Source organism: Centruroides vittatus, unplaced genomic scaffold, assembly GCF_030686945.1.
Source record: "Centruroides vittatus isolate TY-2023 unplaced genomic scaffold, ASM3068694v2 scaffold_1015, whole genome shotgun sequence".
In the NCBI taxonomy this organism is placed as follows: Eukaryota; Metazoa; Arthropoda; class Arachnida; order Scorpiones; family Buthidae; genus Centruroides; species Centruroides vittatus.
In genome coordinates, this window is record NW_027122666.1 from 2,384,548 (window position 1) to 2,403,309 (window position 18,762).

At 28.5% G+C, this 18,762-nt stretch overlaps 1 protein-coding gene across 3 annotated transcripts in view; it reads right to left on the reverse strand.

Annotated features, from left to right (window-relative positions):
- Window positions 1-1,400: 1,400 nt before the first annotated feature.
- The window catches only part of LOC136986245 (transcription factor GATA-4-like), a 28,617-nt gene continuing 11,255 nt past the window's right edge, over window positions 1,401-18,762 (reverse strand). For all 3 annotated transcript variants that reach the window (XM_067283743.1, XM_067283742.1, XM_067283741.1), the window contains 6 exons: window positions 11,450-11,788; window positions 6,160-6,331; window positions 2,939-3,111; window positions 2,732-2,857; window positions 2,486-2,615; window positions 1,401-2,206 (listed from right to left, as the gene is read on the reverse strand). In XM_067283743.1, the coding sequence (XP_067139844.1) occupies window positions 2,016-2,206; window positions 2,486-2,615; window positions 2,732-2,857; window positions 2,939-3,111; window positions 6,160-6,331; window positions 11,450-11,725 (1,068 nt within the window). In that variant the 5' untranslated portion in view covers window positions 11,726-11,788 and the 3' untranslated portion in view covers window positions 1,401-2,015. The remainder of the gene's footprint in view (window positions 2,207-2,485; window positions 2,616-2,731; window positions 2,858-2,938; window positions 3,112-6,159; window positions 6,332-11,449; window positions 11,789-18,762) is intronic.

Genomic DNA, 18,762 nt, shown 5'->3' on the forward strand with positions numbered 1-18,762 from the left:
AGGTGATTGATTGAGTTATGGACCTGCGTCCATTCATTTCGATTTTTTTTTAAAAAGTTATTGAGCGATTATGACGAAATCGGAAATCGATATTTTAAAAACTCATCAACGCGCGCGTTTTAATGACAGATTTTAAGTCAAAAATTGCATCGTGTAAACAGTATTTAGAATGAAGATTATTCCTTTATAAATTTTTTAAAATTGAATAGTTATATAACTAAAATATTTTTACTTATAATTCGAATTAATCGAAATTAAAATATTAAATATTTCTTATTTTTTCTCGTACGAGGGCGCTGAATTATATTCTACTGATTAAAAATTTTAAAAGAAATTATATTTTAAAATAAATTTTAATATTTATTTACACAAATATTTTAAATATTAAGCAAAAAATAAATTTTTTTCGAAATACTTAATTTTATAAAAGGTTTTGTTTTTTAGCATCGTGTATTACGTAATATAGAAAGCTCAGGAAATTTCCCTTATGTAACTGTATTTGTTTACAAAATAATTGTTACGCAAACAGGAATTTATTGAGGAATATTTCATGCAAAAATTAGAGAATTAAATTATTACGACAGATTGAATTAGAAGAATTAAAAATTTAAATGAAAATATTTTCTAATTTTACACCCGGGGGCGTTTGTGCCATTTGATTCTCTAACGTTAAAAACGAAGATGAAAAGTGTATAATTTTTTTCTTTCAAAAATCAAGAACAAAAAGTTTATTTTATTTAACATTTTTTATAATCTCAAAAATAAAATTTTATTCTTTTATATTAAATTTGATGAGTTCCCGAAACTCTCTTAAAATTAAATAATATTTAGTCGAATATTTTCTCGACAGAGGGTGCTTTTTTATCATTTTTTTCGACGGGATGAAAATTCAATTTCTTTCGTGTGCATTTATAATGTGAATCACAATTTAGGAATTACTATTCGTGTTGACACTATATTGGATTATAATTGGATTATTTTAAAAGCTTTTAAAATTTCAATTTGAATATTTCTGTCTTTACTTCATTTTTTTTAAAAAGTCAAAATATAGTTAAGTATTTAAATTTAATGAATCGGACCTAAATTAAAAAAAAAAATTTAATTACAATATTTATTGACAAACTATCGGTAGATGGCACTATATACAAATCAACAATTTAATTTTTTATTTATACTAATTATAATTTTTTAATGTTATTATTTATAAATTTAGCTTTTTTATATATTTTAATAATTTCATTAACTTAATTAATTGATATATTTTATAACGTTTTCCAACTTAATCGTAACTACCATTACCAATTGGCGCGACTAAAAATTACTTTCTGTCGCTCCATCTGGTGACGTTAAGTGCAACTATATTATTATAAATGGAAATAAAAGAGAAAACTAATTTTCTGTACATTTTAATTGCCAGTTAAACATCAATATTTTAGACAAATACAAAGCATTCTACGTCTACAACATAATGAAAAAAATTAAAGACATGATATATGTACAACAGAGAGACAATTAACATTAATCTTTATGATATAATACAAAAAGAAAATGATAGTCGTTTTAAATCTTAAATAAACTCCCAAATTTCCATATCAAACAATATTTTATTAATTTCAATAATATGATTAAAAATTTTAATTATTTAATTAATTAATTCCTGAGTTTTCTTTTTATGTATTAAAAAACTTTTTGGAAGAAAAGATTTTAAAAAGTTAAAAAAATTACAATTGTACGTAATAGCTTAATAAATATTGCCTAAAAGAGTATCTTTTATATGGCAAAAGCTTTTTAAAAAATGTAAAAAAATCTTTTATTAAATATTATGACACGAGATGGCAGCACAAGTAAATTGAAACACGTCGATATCACAGTCGTGACGTAAGTTCACGACACAGTACACAAACACAAACACTAGGCATGTCGGTACGGACATAAATTGCACAAATATTCTCCGTTTCTCTTGTTAAAATTCAATTTAAAAAAAAAAACTAAATATTATGTACCCGTAAATGACGTCATACAATATCTGATATTCTTCCAGAAGTTGTTAGGCTTATATTGGCTAATCTTTGGCATGTAGACCAAGCCGAGACGTTCCCAGAACAGCAGGACGGTTTGATATCATTTTCCATATTTTCTGTTTGATACGATGGTTGAGAAATCAACAGTTTGCTCGATTTATATGTGTTATCTGATTTTGTCTCGGCTGCAATTCATAAATATATTTGTTTATTAATATTTTATCGTTTTATCTAGTAAATATTCTAATATTTAATATATTTTCTCACAAATAAACTCTTACACTTCATATATACCGAATTGCAGGGCGGGTTTACACGTAAGCTACAGTATACAAGCTGCGGCTTTCGGGCCTCGCTGTTTGTTATAGCTTAGGGCCACAACAAATATAAGTCCAGCCCCGCCGAACTTTATAAAAAAAAAATAAGGCATTTTTAATGGGAATACCCTCCTTAATTATTCATACCTATAGTTGTTGGTGTATTATCGCTTTCTTTATTATCCTGTTGAGTAGCTGTACCTTTAATATTCCCACTTTTGGGTTTACGTTTTCTGGTTTGAATACCTTCTTTTCTCATGGCTAGAGGTCTATTAACCTGCGAATATTTGATTTTATCCGCTTAAATATTATGAAATTTACAATTTTCATACACTTACAATGGGTATTATACCAGGTTTAACGCTTAACTCGTGCCTTGGCTTCCATACTTACATTATGCAACTTGTAGTATAGACCACAAGCGTTACATACTGGTTCACCTTCGTTATCTCTTCTCCATAGAGTAGTCGTGGTGGTTCCGCAATTATGGCACCGAATGCCCATTCTCTTAGAGGATACCTGTTAAATTTATCGTATTTATGAAGGCCTAAATATGCATAATATACACATACAGATAAAACGGAAAGTAAGATTACTTACGAGCCTCCTCTGAGGTTTAGCAAGAGGTCTATTCATGCCGTTCATTCGGTGATATAAACCACACGCATTGCATAGATAATGCCCTGTGCCATCTCTCCTCCACAGTGGTGTCGATATGGCACCGCAATTAACACATTCACGTCCGTCGGCGAACGAATTATAGTCAGGAGATTCTAAAAATTAATAATTAAAATTATCTTTCGATCTGTTGTTGCCGTTAATTCTTCTTCCCTAAGCTATAAATTATCTTATTTTATTAATAGTAATATACAAGCATAATGGAACCAGATGTTCACATTTAATTTATTCATCTAGATAGAAAACAAAGGGTAAAAAAAATTAATAATAAAATAAAATAAAATTGTGCACTGCAGGAAGCAATGCGAAGTGCAGCTTATCGCCATTCATGTGGATCTTTAACATGTTACACACGTGTTTTTAATATGAAAGATGCTGAAAAAAGCGGCTCGAACTTGATTAGATCTAATTTTCTATTTAGTTTTATTTATTCTGTTCCTTTTTTTCTTCTTCTCCTCCTCCTTATCCTAGAAGGGGTGGTGTGCGTAATACAAATTCGAATATACATCGAGTTTTTTTGATTATGAATAGGTTTCTCTATACGAATATCAATTTGATAAAATTGACAGCTAGTAGACACTTCATAAATAATTAAAACTAGGTGTCAAAACAAATACGTTGAATGCCTATCAACTTCACAAACAGGAAGTAAAACTTTAAAAAAAATAAAATAAAATAATAATTATCTAAGTGTTATAAATGAACTATTTTCCAATCATGTTATATAAATTATGTATGTCCATAGGCGTTTGTGTGGTATATTGTATGCAATAAAAGTAACTATATTCTACAAAGATGGGCTAAAGAGCATATTTTAATGGCGTTTAACGTAATTAAAAGCCTGTAGTAAGCATAATTTCTAGTAAAAACGTCGCTTGAGTGTAATTTCTCAGAAAATATGATCATATAGAAGTATTATATACAGGTTTTAAGGATAATTTGAATGTGTTTTATATATTTAAATTCACTTCTTGAGGATGTTTGCAATTAGCACTTCACACAATGCACTCTTTTTATTGAAATTAATCTCGGCAATCTTTTATTAGGCCTTATATAACTTTAATTTAATAAAATATATGCCATGAATATAAACTCTAGGCCTAAATAAATGTAGAGATTTAATTAGAATCTGTTCGTTTCGTCGTAATTCTAATTATCTAATTCAAAATTTAACGCACTAATTCGATCGAATTCTAGATTTTTGTGTATAATTTACATATAATGCAATCATTTTAAACTTATTTTAGTTCATTAACGCCTGTAATAAAATATATTAATAAAAGCGAAAGAATTAGCGTGTAAAATAGCCCAAGAATAACTTGCATAACTGGCCTAGTTATTATAATGATAGACCTACTAAAGAGCTGTAGATGCATCCACAATGTTACATTTTTTCCACATTTTAGTTAAATAAGATACACATTTTTATAAAATTAATTGCTTTTGATAGACAAACGTCAGCCATTTTTATTCTTGAACTTAATCTGCCAGTCTTCAGCTCTATCAACATCGTCACGGACTATCAGTAACCATTGCGGATTACATAATGTATACTAAGGTCTAATATGCTCTTGTATAGATTTCTAAGGTCTAATGCGGTTTTTTATAGCTTGTATAGCTCTATAAGGCCTAATAGAATCTTGCAAAGGCTTGTAATATGATCTTGTATGAGTCTGTTTATACAGATACTAACTCATTTATGCCTACCGAATTACGCAAATCAATCCGAACATAATTTATACAAATATGACCGAGAAAACTAAGCTTTAAACTTATTTCCTCGTCTTTTTATCGAATATTTAAGCATTCCCTCAACAGACTTCTTTACTTCGTAGGCGTGATTTATGTAGGGAATAGATTTCAGGCCTATTGTCATTTTACAAGCTATAAAAAAAGAGAAAGAGTACAGACGTGGTCCAGTACCTGTCCGGACTGATTTACGTCAGAATTACAACTTTTTAAAAGGACGTTACAGTATGATAAGTCAGTAGATAAAAAGATTGAATCTGAAAAGAGAAGAAGAGAAGGGGAGAAAGAGAGAAATTGCAGTCGGAGTAACAGCAACAAGGGCGTTGTCCCGCTACTTTTAGAAGTGGTGCCACGGATGAGAAAATATTCACCCACTTGACAGTTATGCCAAGTTACTGCTAAGAATAAAGTCAACCCACTGAAGAGATTTTTAAATAGTTCAGATAGTTCCGAGGTTATTATCATTATCAAAATGAGCATCCTTTTCCATTGATAATGCTGGATTTCTCATCAAATAAAATAGGTTATCTAGCGTTTTAAATGTGATAAAATCTAATTAATTTAATTTTTTTCCCCGTCGAGAGATTTTTATTGCCTTTTTTCCCTATTTAAATCAGTTAAATTAACTTTTAACTACGTTAAAAGTTAACTTTTATAGGCTCATGCTTTGACGACATCCTCCTGTTCCGTTGATGAAGATGTTAAAAATTATGAGAATAATATCTCGTTCGATCAATTTAAAATTTTATGTTAGGTCCTTATCTAATTTAAGCTGTTTTTCTCTACTTTAAAATTTATTTTTCCTTTATTTTCTCGGGGGTTTTTTTTTTCTGCTTTCTTCGCTGCCTTCGTCGTCACTCACGTTTGTCATTTTATGGAATTTTAACAATGTCGTTACTAAAAGCTATTTATTTATTTTATATTCCGGGGAATCCTTAAAAGAAGTCACGTTGTCAAGAGTAAAAAAACGGGACGGAAACTTCCTTCATAATAATTTTTCAGACTTGGCAGATACGCGAAAATATGTCGACATCTTGTCAAAGTGCGTTTGTAACTATCTTAGGAGGTTGGTAACGTAAGTAAACGTTAAATATACGACATAAAAGCTTAAATAAATTCACGCGAGTGAAGAAGAAAAGCTAAAAAAAGAGAGGGAAAAAATAAGTAGGTTGAGTCAGACATATCGCGACACAATCAAAATATTTATAGTAGCATTTCAGATAGCGCGGTGTTAAATTTGATGTTCAAACAGATAAGAAACTTCAACATATAAATCATTTTATTGTTGTATAAACAACAATTATAGGTATGAAATGATCTAACGAACAGGTTTAATATAATCTTCCATTGGAGTTAGAGAGATACCGATCTTAAGAAATCAAATATTTACTGACCTCTGCTGAGTGAGTTGCCTTGCATTCCCTGGATGGATGCCATGCTTCCATCCAATGTCCATGGATTGACGTCGCTGCCGACGTAATTAGCATACGATAATCCATTGGTTCTCGATATGTAGGCGGAGTTATCTCGGCATGACGTATTAACGGTGGCTGATGGATTAGGAGCCTGAAAAATTCGAATGAAACGTTCACAATTTTAGATACCGTAAATCAGAAATGGAAATGTAAGCATCATATTTCCGAGCAATTAGTAGTCTAGGTTTAGAGTATGGAACCTTCGGGCTAAAGAGATAGGATCCTGAAAGACGGGCACCACGTTATAAAAACACCCTTAATTGCCAATCTTTGACTCCACGCTAGATAAAAGAGATGATGTCCCTTCGGGCTGCACGGGCATACATCAGTGCAGCCATACTTTCGGATACTTCATCGATCGGCATCTCTTTTTACCTCTTGTTCTATTAATGAGTTTCTCTAGCTTTTATTCGCGGATTAATAATTATAGTGGGCCATTTGTGCTTCACCGTGTTTTGCCTTACTTCGTTGTACTCTTTCACAATGCATTTAAGTGCTTCAAACCATCACCCGAACACATTATCTAGCTTTCATTTACGTCTTAGAAGTTGAACCATTGTCAAAATTAATCTGTCAATTGCATCTTACACATGTAAAGCTCGTACGGAAATTTTCTAGATTAAATATTGAAGATCATTATAATTTTAATGCGTAAAATTCTTTCCTTATACGAGGGGTATTTTTCAAGCGCGAGGCGCAAAAATCTGAAAGAAAACACGAGGTAATGGTTTGAAGGTCAATAAAATGGATTTATACAGCGAATAATTCCCAAAATAGTGATGAACCTTCTGATTTAGCTAAAAAACTGAGAAAAATTCGCTATCATTTGCATATATATATGAAGTAACATTTTAACTTGTTATAAAGAAACATCGATTCCAGTTATTACTTAAAGCACAACTATGGCGACACTCGATAACTTGCTGATGAGAAATCAACCGTGATATTAATTATATTTTTAATGCTTTTATAATAAATATATGTATAAAAACTATTAGAAAAACTAATAAATCTTTAAATAAAACACTAGCAAAGTTTAGGAATCACTGCTCTATACACATACCGTGAAGGGCTGTGACATAAACTTGCCATATTAAACAGTATTAGTTTATAATTTATTGCAGAAACAGAATCAAATCAACATATATATATTATTTAGCTGCAGATTATTCATTCAGATGAAACTATATGTTAACTGTAGCGTCATTTTACGATCAATAAGTAATTGGTTTACTGTACAATAGTCTCATTTTGTACCTATTGTTATTCTTCTACACTATAGACTATACGTTATTATCAGAAACATTATCAATCTCCATCTAAACTCCTACAAAATCCAACAACAACAAAAAAAAAAAAAAAAACCTATATTATCGTTAAGGTTTATGTTTAATAATGAGCTACTTTATATAAATGCTCTTCGATTACCGTTATTAAACGATTATCTTATATACTAAATGATTTTTTAAGAATTATTTAGGATCAATCAAATAAAAACTACAAAGGAAAAATGTTATTAATTGTTATTGAAGCTAAATTTATGGTGTAAAATGTTGAGAAACATAAGAAGCAGAGATAAAGACATAGAAGAATCTTTCAAGTAGTCATAATTAGAAAGAAAAATAATAATTAGGCTCGTATCCTCTTGTATATAAGTCATATGGCAATATGTCTGTGGACATAGATCTTTCGCCTTTCAAAGGCCTTAAAATAGAAAAAAATGTAGTAGAATAAGAGAGCAATCATAAGTGAAGAAATAGTAATAAATGTAAGAAAAACAGAAGGAGAATAGAGAGGCTTGAAAAGACGAAGAAATATTTCAACCATAATGATAAGGATGATGATGATCAGAGGAATTTTACTTATATATATAATTTAATTCTGCGGAGGAAACACTGCGAAATAAGCTGTATTCTTAACATAATCTTTTTAAGATCGTGAAAAACTCAAATTAATTTATAGAAACTGAATGAAGTTATATAAACTACCAAGAGCATGGAAAATTTATATGGGGCCCGGGGCATAGCAGGCTCTTGTTCCTCTTTAGCGGGCCTCTTTACCATTTTTTTTTAACATGAAATACTTAAAATATTTCCTTATTAATAAAAAAAAACGCAATCCTAAAAATTTTCTTTTCTGTTAAAAAAAAATGTTAGTTTATAGTGATAGGAACCACTACGAGCCCCTGTAAACTTCATAGGCATACATAAGCTCATAAAATATGTCTCTAGATCTGTGAATATATTCGAGAGGTTATAACTATATTTTTATTTTTAAGTTATTATGTTTTTAATAAATTATCATTTATATCTGAAAATAATTTAATGATAAAATTTAGTTCGGGTGGACACGCTTTGTGTGAAAATATAGATTAGAATCAGATAAGGGAGAGACACAAACATGGCGATAGAGGTCCTATGCGTGACTCTATTGATTAAAATACGCAGGGGCAGTCAGGCGAAAAGTCAAATACGACAGACCGAATATGAGAGGAAATTATACCTTTCTTTGTCTTTTATAACCTGCACATTAATAATGAAGTAGAAAAATATAAATTATAAGAATTGCCACTGTAAATATCATAAAAGAAAACAAACGTCGAGTTTTCTCAGAACTAAATTTTTGGATGAAGGTATTTAATTATGCTTCCAATTCCTTCTTAACTGTGTTTAAGACGTCATTCTTTACGTAATTAATGGTTTTTTTTTCTTTAATAAATTTGTTTTCTCTGCTATACATTCACATTATTCTGTGATTTATATTCAATCTCGTATTGTTTACCTTGGACTTTGGTTAAACTTTTTAAAATTTTATTGCTTAAAACGTGACTAAAATTCAGTGAAGTATTTAAAGAAGTTCGGGAACTTTAACAGGATGGAGATATTCTTAAAATGACGTAAATTTATATATATATAAAAAAAAAACCTTATAAATTCTCGATTTTTTAGCGAGATTTAGCTAAATATTCAACGAATAATCTTAAATTCTTATAATTTAATCGTATTTAAACATTAATTTGATCATTTTTCTTCTCTATAAAGGCTTTAAAATGCAACAACACCATTTATTATTCAGGAATTTTAAATATTTTACAGTACTTATAATTTTAATTCGATTGTAATGTTAGTGATTTTAAATTTCCTCAAGGAAAGTAATCCATAAAATAAAATAAAAAAAAATATTTTAATTCTAATTAAAATTACTCGACTATTTTATAGGGAATTTGGCGTTTTAGTGTAATTTATACCTACATTAAACCGGGATTTGGAATTAATGTGTAAATACCTGCTTTAATATAAGAGACGTGCGAGAGAATGTCGTAAAATGGCAGGATGTAGTTGATATTGATTGAAGATTCGCCGTGTGATTCTGTTATAATGAAACATTTCTAATATTGTCAAGATGTTACTGAACCGAATTACACTGTAAATCCATTTATATATATAATACAGGTAGATCTAGTAGCGTGTTTAATTGCTTTTCTTCATAAATCAAAAAGGGATATCTGCTTAAATTTAAGCTTAATTTATCCAAAAAAAATGGGTTATATTCTTTTAATTTGCTACTCTATCGAATAAGTTATTAAATTTTTAAATTATAAATAAACTTTTTGATAAATTTTCACTTTAATTTGTGAATTTCCGAACTTTTAAACAGAAACATCCCAAGTTCACACGTGTAGAGAGAAAGAAAATATAAAATTGGCCTGTATATAAGTGTGAATTTTATATTCCTGTTTATGAAATTTAAATAGATAAAATATTTAATGAACCTGTTTAAATGTATTAAAACGTTATGATTGATGTTCCTGTCCTTTATTAGAATTTTTTTTTTTCGTCTTCAGGTTTGCACTCATACAGGCCTACAGATTATTAATACACTTAGTTTTATCAATTCGGATCAGATCTATATTGGCCTAGAATTGTTTTTTCTTTTTTTTTTAACTTCAAAGTCATGCCATTTTATAGTAATAGTAGTCTATCGAGCATAGATCTTCGGAAAAGAAGTTTAGGTTGAGGAAATCTATAGAAATATTTAAATTTTAGTACTATTATTTCATCTGTAATCCTCAATTAAACTGCTAATTATATATTCATTATTGCCTGGTTAATGACTAGACAGATATTTTATTAGTTTAGTTAGAATAACATGTTAATAAATTGACAATTTTTCTTGAATAATTTAAGTTTAGTGCCCAATATACAAGGAAAATTAAGTAATTTAAACATTAAACTGTAAATTTAACCCAGTTTAAACCAAAAATTTATCTTACCGATTTAAAAATAACTCGACATCATAGTTTCCAAATTATAACTCTTTACGTGAACGAATAGTGCCATTATTCTATGAATAGAATAGACTAATTCTGTATCAATACGCAGGATATGCTAATAAATATCATGTGATAAGATTTGATCCAATGGGTGATTGTTATATAACCGGACAGTCGATCTTTGTTTAGTTAACACTACGAAACTTAATACTAAACTGTAGGTAGGTCCTTCAGTAGAGGGAATATTGAACGAGTGTAAACTATTAAGCTGTAAAACTAGAGAAGGTCGTGACTATAGTAAGCTGATTATAACACTAGATAAGTGTGAATAACGAATGAAGAGCTGGATAAAAGTGAGTTTTATGTGTCTGTTTTCATTCTGTTTGTTTACTGTCATTCTGTTTCCTTTATTCTACGAAAAACTGTTTACAGTTTTTCTCATAGAAAAAAAGGAATTTATGTAGGATCTACGGATTTTAATAAATCAAATTTTAATGAAAAACTGTCTACACTTGTATACGTAACTTCTGAAGATCTAAATGACCTTCTTTTGTAGGCCTATATTTAAATAAGAACAAATATAAATCAGAGAATTGACGAATGAAAATGAGTTAAGTTTTTTGATTGTTAAAACAACCTTAGGCGCGATATAACTTAATTTTAACACCTCGTCGAAAAAAATTTTTTTTTTATTTGTTCTAGGTTAATGCCTACATTTGCCTAGAGGTGTTAAATTCCTTGAAACAGATAATTATCCAGCTTGGAGACACATTTTTAGGCTTAAAAACATTGCCTAGACTGCTTTTTGAATCGATCTGAACAAATTTTAGGTCTGCAAGGTTGAAATTTCTCATTTAAGAGGGTGAATTAATGCATTTTCTTTTATATTTAGGATGGAAAATTCGTACAAACAAAGCTCGAAAAGTGTATATTTACCTGGAAACCAAAGTGGGTAGCTGGGTGACCTCCTCCAGAACCGTACTGATCCGATGTTGGACGTTGAGGTAAACCATTGGTTCCTGTGGTCCACATGCCAGGGTAATTAGAAGTGGTACTTTGAGAGAGTTGATTACTTACGGGCGTATTGACGTAGTGATGTACGGACATAAGTTGGCGATTACTTGGCACGTACATGGCTGTCGGATGCAAATAAGGCCCAGGATCTTGATAGGCCGCAGTTGGTACGTGCATAGTGGCGATATTTTGAAACATACTTATAGAAACCACATGATGAATATCAGAAAATACTTAAAACTTCCCGATCAATTCAGCAAACTGTAAGTAAACGATAAAGATAGCTATAGAAAAATAAAAATACAAATAAAATAGAAAATATGAGGTCCAACCGTTAGGCCAATCCCTCTTACACTAATTTTGATAGAGGGCGGGTACAAAATTGCGTCCTGGAAATATCCTCACTTAGACCACGCCTTAATTTTCTAATTGGTTAATATCAGTAGAGGTGGTACTATTAGGCGGAGTTTAAAATCTATCCTTCTTATCTTCTTTATGAGTTTGCTTTTAATAGGCCGATATATATTTATTTTTTATTATTATTATTTTTTTTAAAGTAATAAGTGGTGAATTCTGTTCGAGTCGAACATGTTTACAGTTGTACTTTGTTACAAATTGAGCGTTGAAAACTTAACAAGTGCAACTTGCGAATTAGTATCTGTAGCGAAATTTATTATCTCCTTATTGACTCCATTAAGTAATCTTGTATCAATATACTTAAATTCTTAAGTATAAGTAATTAAAAATTAAACATAAATAAAACATAATTACGTTATTACCATGGTATAGGCCCATTATATTAAATAAATTTAAATTAAACTATACATATAGATAAAGATATTTTTTCCAGTGTAAAATTCGCTTTAACAAGAGTTAAAATTTATTGTAGTGGCCGTGTATAATGACAAAAATGACGAATAAAATAGGATATGCTGCAGTAGAGAATCGAGTTACTGTCCAAGCCTCGGGCTAAGTCGAGCACATAAGGGGCAAATTTGGTTAAACTAAGTTTTTAATGCCCTTGACGACATCCTGCCTAGTGCTGGGTGTTGTCACACGATACCTTATCTGCGGAAAACTTTTCGGAAAGAAGAAAGAGAGGACAAAAAGCTATAACTAGTGGAATGTTCTTCAAATATAATTAAGTAATTGATGAGAGTGATCCACTACTTCATTTTTCTTTCAAACTTTTTCCTTCGGTGCTATTTATTGGTGTATTGTTGTTCGATTCTAAAAAAACCGAAAAGAACAAGAAAATGGTAATTTTTTTAGGATCTTGTCCACACTTCTACTTAATGCTTCTCTGTCGTTCTTTTATTCTTATAGTTACTTTAAGTACTCTTTTAAAAAAATGCATTTCTTGTCACAGTTAACTGCATCTTGCACAATAATTTTTCCAGTATGTTTCTGATAAAATATCATTTTCAGGTAATTCAAAAAAGTCTAAATTTTGGTTTAAAACCATCAAAATTATAAATCCAATTCCCATTTTTTTAAATGAAATAATTTTTTACTTGTATTAAATTCGCTTTAAAGTAATGTAAGGTTAATAATTTTCCATTTAATTAAAACAATATAATAAAAAATTACTTAACTTCAAAAATATGGAAGATTATATGTTTAGTTTACGTTTTTTTGTTATTAAATATTCTCTAATAAAAATATTTATTTAATATAATTTTGTATGAGTGTAGATTTAACAATATATAGGCCTACATAACATACATTAATGTATATCGATTATAATTATATAAATTACTGTTCTTATCATTGAAAATGCATGCTATCAAACAGATGAATAGAATATTCTTCTGTAAATAATCTCTTGGTAGAAATATAGAAAAGTGATGTTACACACCGTATACCTTGAAAGAGGACAATAAATCGGATTAAGTGGAATGGAAAAATTTCCTGTCCTGAAATTTAATTCTACAGTTAAAAGAAAAAAAAAAGGCAAACTGCACGCTTAATTTCTTCTAAGAAAGTTGGAAATCGTGTTTAATAAATTTTGGTGAGTGATTAAACTTAATACCAGATTACGACATGAAAAAGTTCAGTTTAATACATTTAAACTGAAATTTAATTAAACAATTTCAGTTCAAATGTATTTAAAATGAATGTACTCAATTTTTCTTAAACTTATTAATTAATGGGTTTAAATTGTGTACATTATTTGTCGTCTCAACTATACTAATTCAGTGATTCAAATACTGTATTTAAAAGAAGCCACCCCTCATAGTTTTACAATAATAATCGCTATTGCACGAGTAAATTATTATTAATTAATGAATTTAATTTAATTCCTACATAATTTAATTAATAGATTATTACTTAGCATAATTAAACTTAAACTATTTAAGTAATACTTTTAAGTTTCTTGCTAAAAATTAAATGGGGCCGAGAACTAAGGTGTGTTTATAGGACTTTAGTATGTAATCTTTTGTAAAAGTACAACTGTTTATAAAATTAAATTAGGCCTAAAGTAAAAACGTCAATGTAATTAGTTTAAACTCGTCTGAAACAATATACTGTACTTAACAACTAATTTAAAACATAAAGAAGAAATAAATATATTATTTAAAATTCTATAAAAGTAGTCAAAGACGTCATTCGTTACATCACTAGAAAATATCAAGATAAATTTTATCAGTATTATTTTACTTTTGTTAAAATTCTAATAATAATTCGTAAACATATCTTTTGAATTTTAATTTAATTTTTAGACCCAAGAGTCATTAAAAATTGGACCTATGTTATAAAAGGCTTACTTGATGTAAAAATGTAAAGTTTATTATATTTATCGTATCCTTATCTTACAGAAATCTCTATTATTCTTGTAAATATTCACTTCATAGTTTAGGGATAAGGCGAATTCCCTAAGAATGACAAAGATTCACAAATGTGTACTTTCGTCTCATATAAAATTAGGATACTAAAAATATAGAGCCTTATACTCCCTTATAAACCTTATCTTTCATTACAGGGGCCTACGATTTAATTTCATTAAAAATAAATTCTGCAACTATGGTAAAGGTAAGGATACAACTATGAACATCTAAAATGGTCTGTAAAACACAAGTACAAGATTGCTACTTAATTTTAATTAATTAAATTATTATTTTAATGCAGATTATTACTGTTTCTTTCTTTAGGCCTGCGTAAAATGTATAAATTTCATTCTCTAAGTTCAAAAAATAGGCCTTACAAGTCTTTTGAAATATTCTTAATGTATTATCAACAGAAGGAATCCCGGGCATTTTTAAAACTCAAAAATATATTTGGCATCTAATGAATTTAATCTTTGTTCAAACATAAACCGGCTTACACTGTATACTCGTGTAAGACAGTTATGAAAGTTAATAAAAGTTGCATTGTGCTAGTAATAATGCTTCATAAAAACTTTAAAGTTTAGTTGTAAAGCTTGCTTTGTCAATTTAAGCTTTGTTTTAGAGATAAAATTGGCATAAATTTCATTCCTCTACATAAAATTTTCATGCTCATGAATTTAATATAAGCCTCAATATCAATATCAAATTTATAGAAGGCCTAACTTAAGAATTTACTCATCTTTACATTGTCATTAGTTATTATTATTATTGAAAGACTTACGGAAGCTTCCAACTTCATTTTCATAATTAGTAGGCCTGTATGCGAGTTTATGGTACAATGTATACAAAACGTAGAATAATTTGCTGACTTATAAAATTATAAATAAATAAGTATAAAAATAGGTTTTAATTATTATATAATATATTGAAATTTATATTCAAAAGCATGTATTTTAGTAAATTATCTCCCGTATATTCATGCCAAATTAATATAAATTATTTATTGACTATCGACGTAATCTGTGGCTTCTGATATTATTTTAAGTTAAATAAATTAATATTTTATAGCTCAAATCTCCGTTTATTAGCTATTTAATTCTATTTATAAAGGCTATATATTCTATAGTATAGACTATATACATAAATAGAACTAAATTTTGCATATAGACTTAATATAGGCCTTATGTAAAGTTTAGAAATGAAATAATCCAATTTACTAAACATTCTTTAAATATAATTAAATGTAGATAGTTCTTTTATGTTAAAATGAAATAAATGATTATAGCAAAACACTCGAAATTTCGAAGACGGAAAGAGATGAAAGTAATATACTACGAAGCATTACTATAACTTTTAAGTAAAATACTTCCGATAAAAGAATTTAAAACTATAATTTAGACTATATTATTCATATATATTAACACGTACTCAAAAATTTTATCTAAATTAGTATACTAGAAAGATATAAAGTCGCGAATTTTGTGAATTCTTTGTGACGTTTTGTCCATTTAACTCAATTTATTTACTTTAAAAAGTAATTCATAAAATGTATATTATAAAAAGTTAGATTTTTAATATATATACTGTAATTATTTACATTATTTAGAGCCTTTTCAGATAGTAATTCATTCAATTTTTCATAGTTACTTATGTAATAATTGTGAATTCTTATTGTAAATGAGGTTCAAAGTGTATAAAATTTATAAGTGCTTAATAATTCAAAATCTAAACAATCTCGGCCTTGAATAAAATACTTTATCAGCTAATAAAAGACGAATTTTAATTCAGTAATCATTAAAGTATTATATGTATTATAAAGTATTATATATATATGTATTATACGTAATCATTAAAGTATTATCAAATATTACATATAAATTACTGCAATTGTTTTGTTAGAAATGATGCTTACAAATATTGCTGGCTTGTAATAATCTTACAACATATAAAATACATAGCTTTATTCAAACAGTCGAATCCTTCAAGCAGTTTATAAATTCAATACTTCTTTAAGCTTTTATAATGAATTTAATGTATCATTAATCACTATTATACTTTCTCATAGCAGTTTTGGATGCATTCTTATCAAAATAATGCGCACTTTTACGTCAACTTGACGTCATTTTGACACTTTTATTATAAAAAAAAAGGTAAAGATGACGTCATATTGGCGAAAAAGTTTGCGTTACACTAACAATACAAATGCAACTTTTGACAAAGCAACGGCTGCAGCATTATAATTTTAATTTTAATCTTACAAAATTATCCGCAAGTAAGACTTGATACACGACTTAAATGCTACTTCAATGGATGAAAAGCCAATTTTAAAGACAAATTTTGGTAATTTTGCCAAATTTTTCTACTGGAGAAGGGATCAAACTTTACTTTATTCTCTTATTTAATTAAAGTTTAGGTTTAAAACAATATTTACTTATTATTTAAGAGAAGCATATTTATTTGTTTATTTTCTAATGTTTAAACCTTTTAATTCATCAAGTCGCCAATAGACTGCAAGTTTACATCTATCACCGACAGTATCGCTATAAATTTATAATTTAAATAGCATTTTTTAATGTGTAAAGCTTTAAAAAAATTGAATTTTTAACACTTTTAAAAATGATTTTTATTAAATATGCACTATAAATATGTTTAGTTGATTACAATACTTTGCAGTATTTTTCAACCATAATGCAAGTAATGATAGAGAAGTAATTGTTTCTTAATTTTATTTTTATAATATAAAATAAAAATCAATATAAAACGTGTTTAAATCGAAAGTAAAAATGCTATTTTTGATATCCGAACAGGTTATTAATTAATTTAAATAAAATGAATATTCAAGAATAAAATAAAATAAATAAATCTGAAGTTGATTAACCTTTATTTATTTATGTTAAAAACATATAAAATTTCCATTAAAATATAACAAATACGCCCAGGCCTGATTTACCTAAACTCTAGTTTAAGGCCTCACGCTAGGAAGTTCAGTTTAGGACTTCGTATTTTAAAATTTATTATATCTGTAAAGGACGAAAGGCCTCTTATATATAGTTTAGAATCTTAAATAAGGCCCCGAAAATACCTACAATCTCTAAATTTTTACGGTAATAGCATTCTCTTGTTTATAGAATGTGGAGGGAACGTATTCAATTTATGTATAAAATGAGAAGTAATCGTTCAAATATAAAATTTATGGTAAATTTTATATAATAAACGTTTACTTTAAAACATCAAACTTCCTTTCTTAAAGATATTTTTAGTTTATGAAGGCCTCTTATGTATAGTTTAAGGCCTTAAATTAGACCCTAGATAGATCTATAATAATTAAATTTATAGTTGCATTTTCTTGTTTGTAAATTGAATAAGTTTACTCATACTTTTATACATCGAATATAGAGGAATCTTTTAAATATAAAATTCATAATAAAATTTTAAGTTATATAATAAATTTTTACTTTGAAACGTTTAAAAAATGCCTTTAAGACGAAAGGAAGTTTCTGATTTATTACGAAACTTTGCGGTTGTTTTAGACACACAGCTTGTATTATTTTCTTTTTACATCATTGAAATTGCCTAAGAGAAGAGAGACGATGTGTAAAGAACATAAAATTGAATACAAATAAATCATCATCGCTTCAACGCAAGTTCTAAGCTTACTTAAAAGTAACAAAGTAGACCTGTTCCTATCCATAAAATGAAAAGAATCACGCAATGTTTCATAATAAGTTTACCTTAAATCAACTTGCAGTAAACGTTATCGCGTACTGAAAACTAAGAGGATGACAAACCTGTCTAAACAAAAATAAACTTAGTATCGTCGTTTCATTATGCACACAACCTATTGAGTTTCACTGTAGAAAACGTTCTCTCCTCATCTCTTCTATTCAGGAATCTATGATCTAGCCTCTAGGTTCGATTAATGACAACGTTTTTAAGCGGTAACAAGGCCCCCGAATGCCTACAATAAAAGATAATTAGTTCATTTTTATAAAAATAAGAACGTATGCGGAGTATAAGAAACTCGTGTGTCACCTTAAAATGGCGGAAAAACTAACAAGTCAAGCCAAGCGTGTTGACAGTGTGACTTTTAAATGATAAATGATGTTTGGTTTTTTAACTGTCACGAAGCCCTTATTGGACTACCTAGCAATGCAACCCAGAAGTGACCCTCAAACTGATATCTGGTAACTGGAGACTATGTAAGGGATTGTTGGCAACTCTGCAGACATAAAGAGGACAAGAAATTGTGACATCTTTGATGTCAGACGTGATCTGTCAAGACTTCTAGATCTAATTAGGATATTTTTATTTTTCCGATTTGATAATATTGCCTCTAGCTAGGCCTCTTATTCATTTTATGTAACAAAATATGCCGCAAATTTTTGAATTTTCTACGAGATCCTTGCG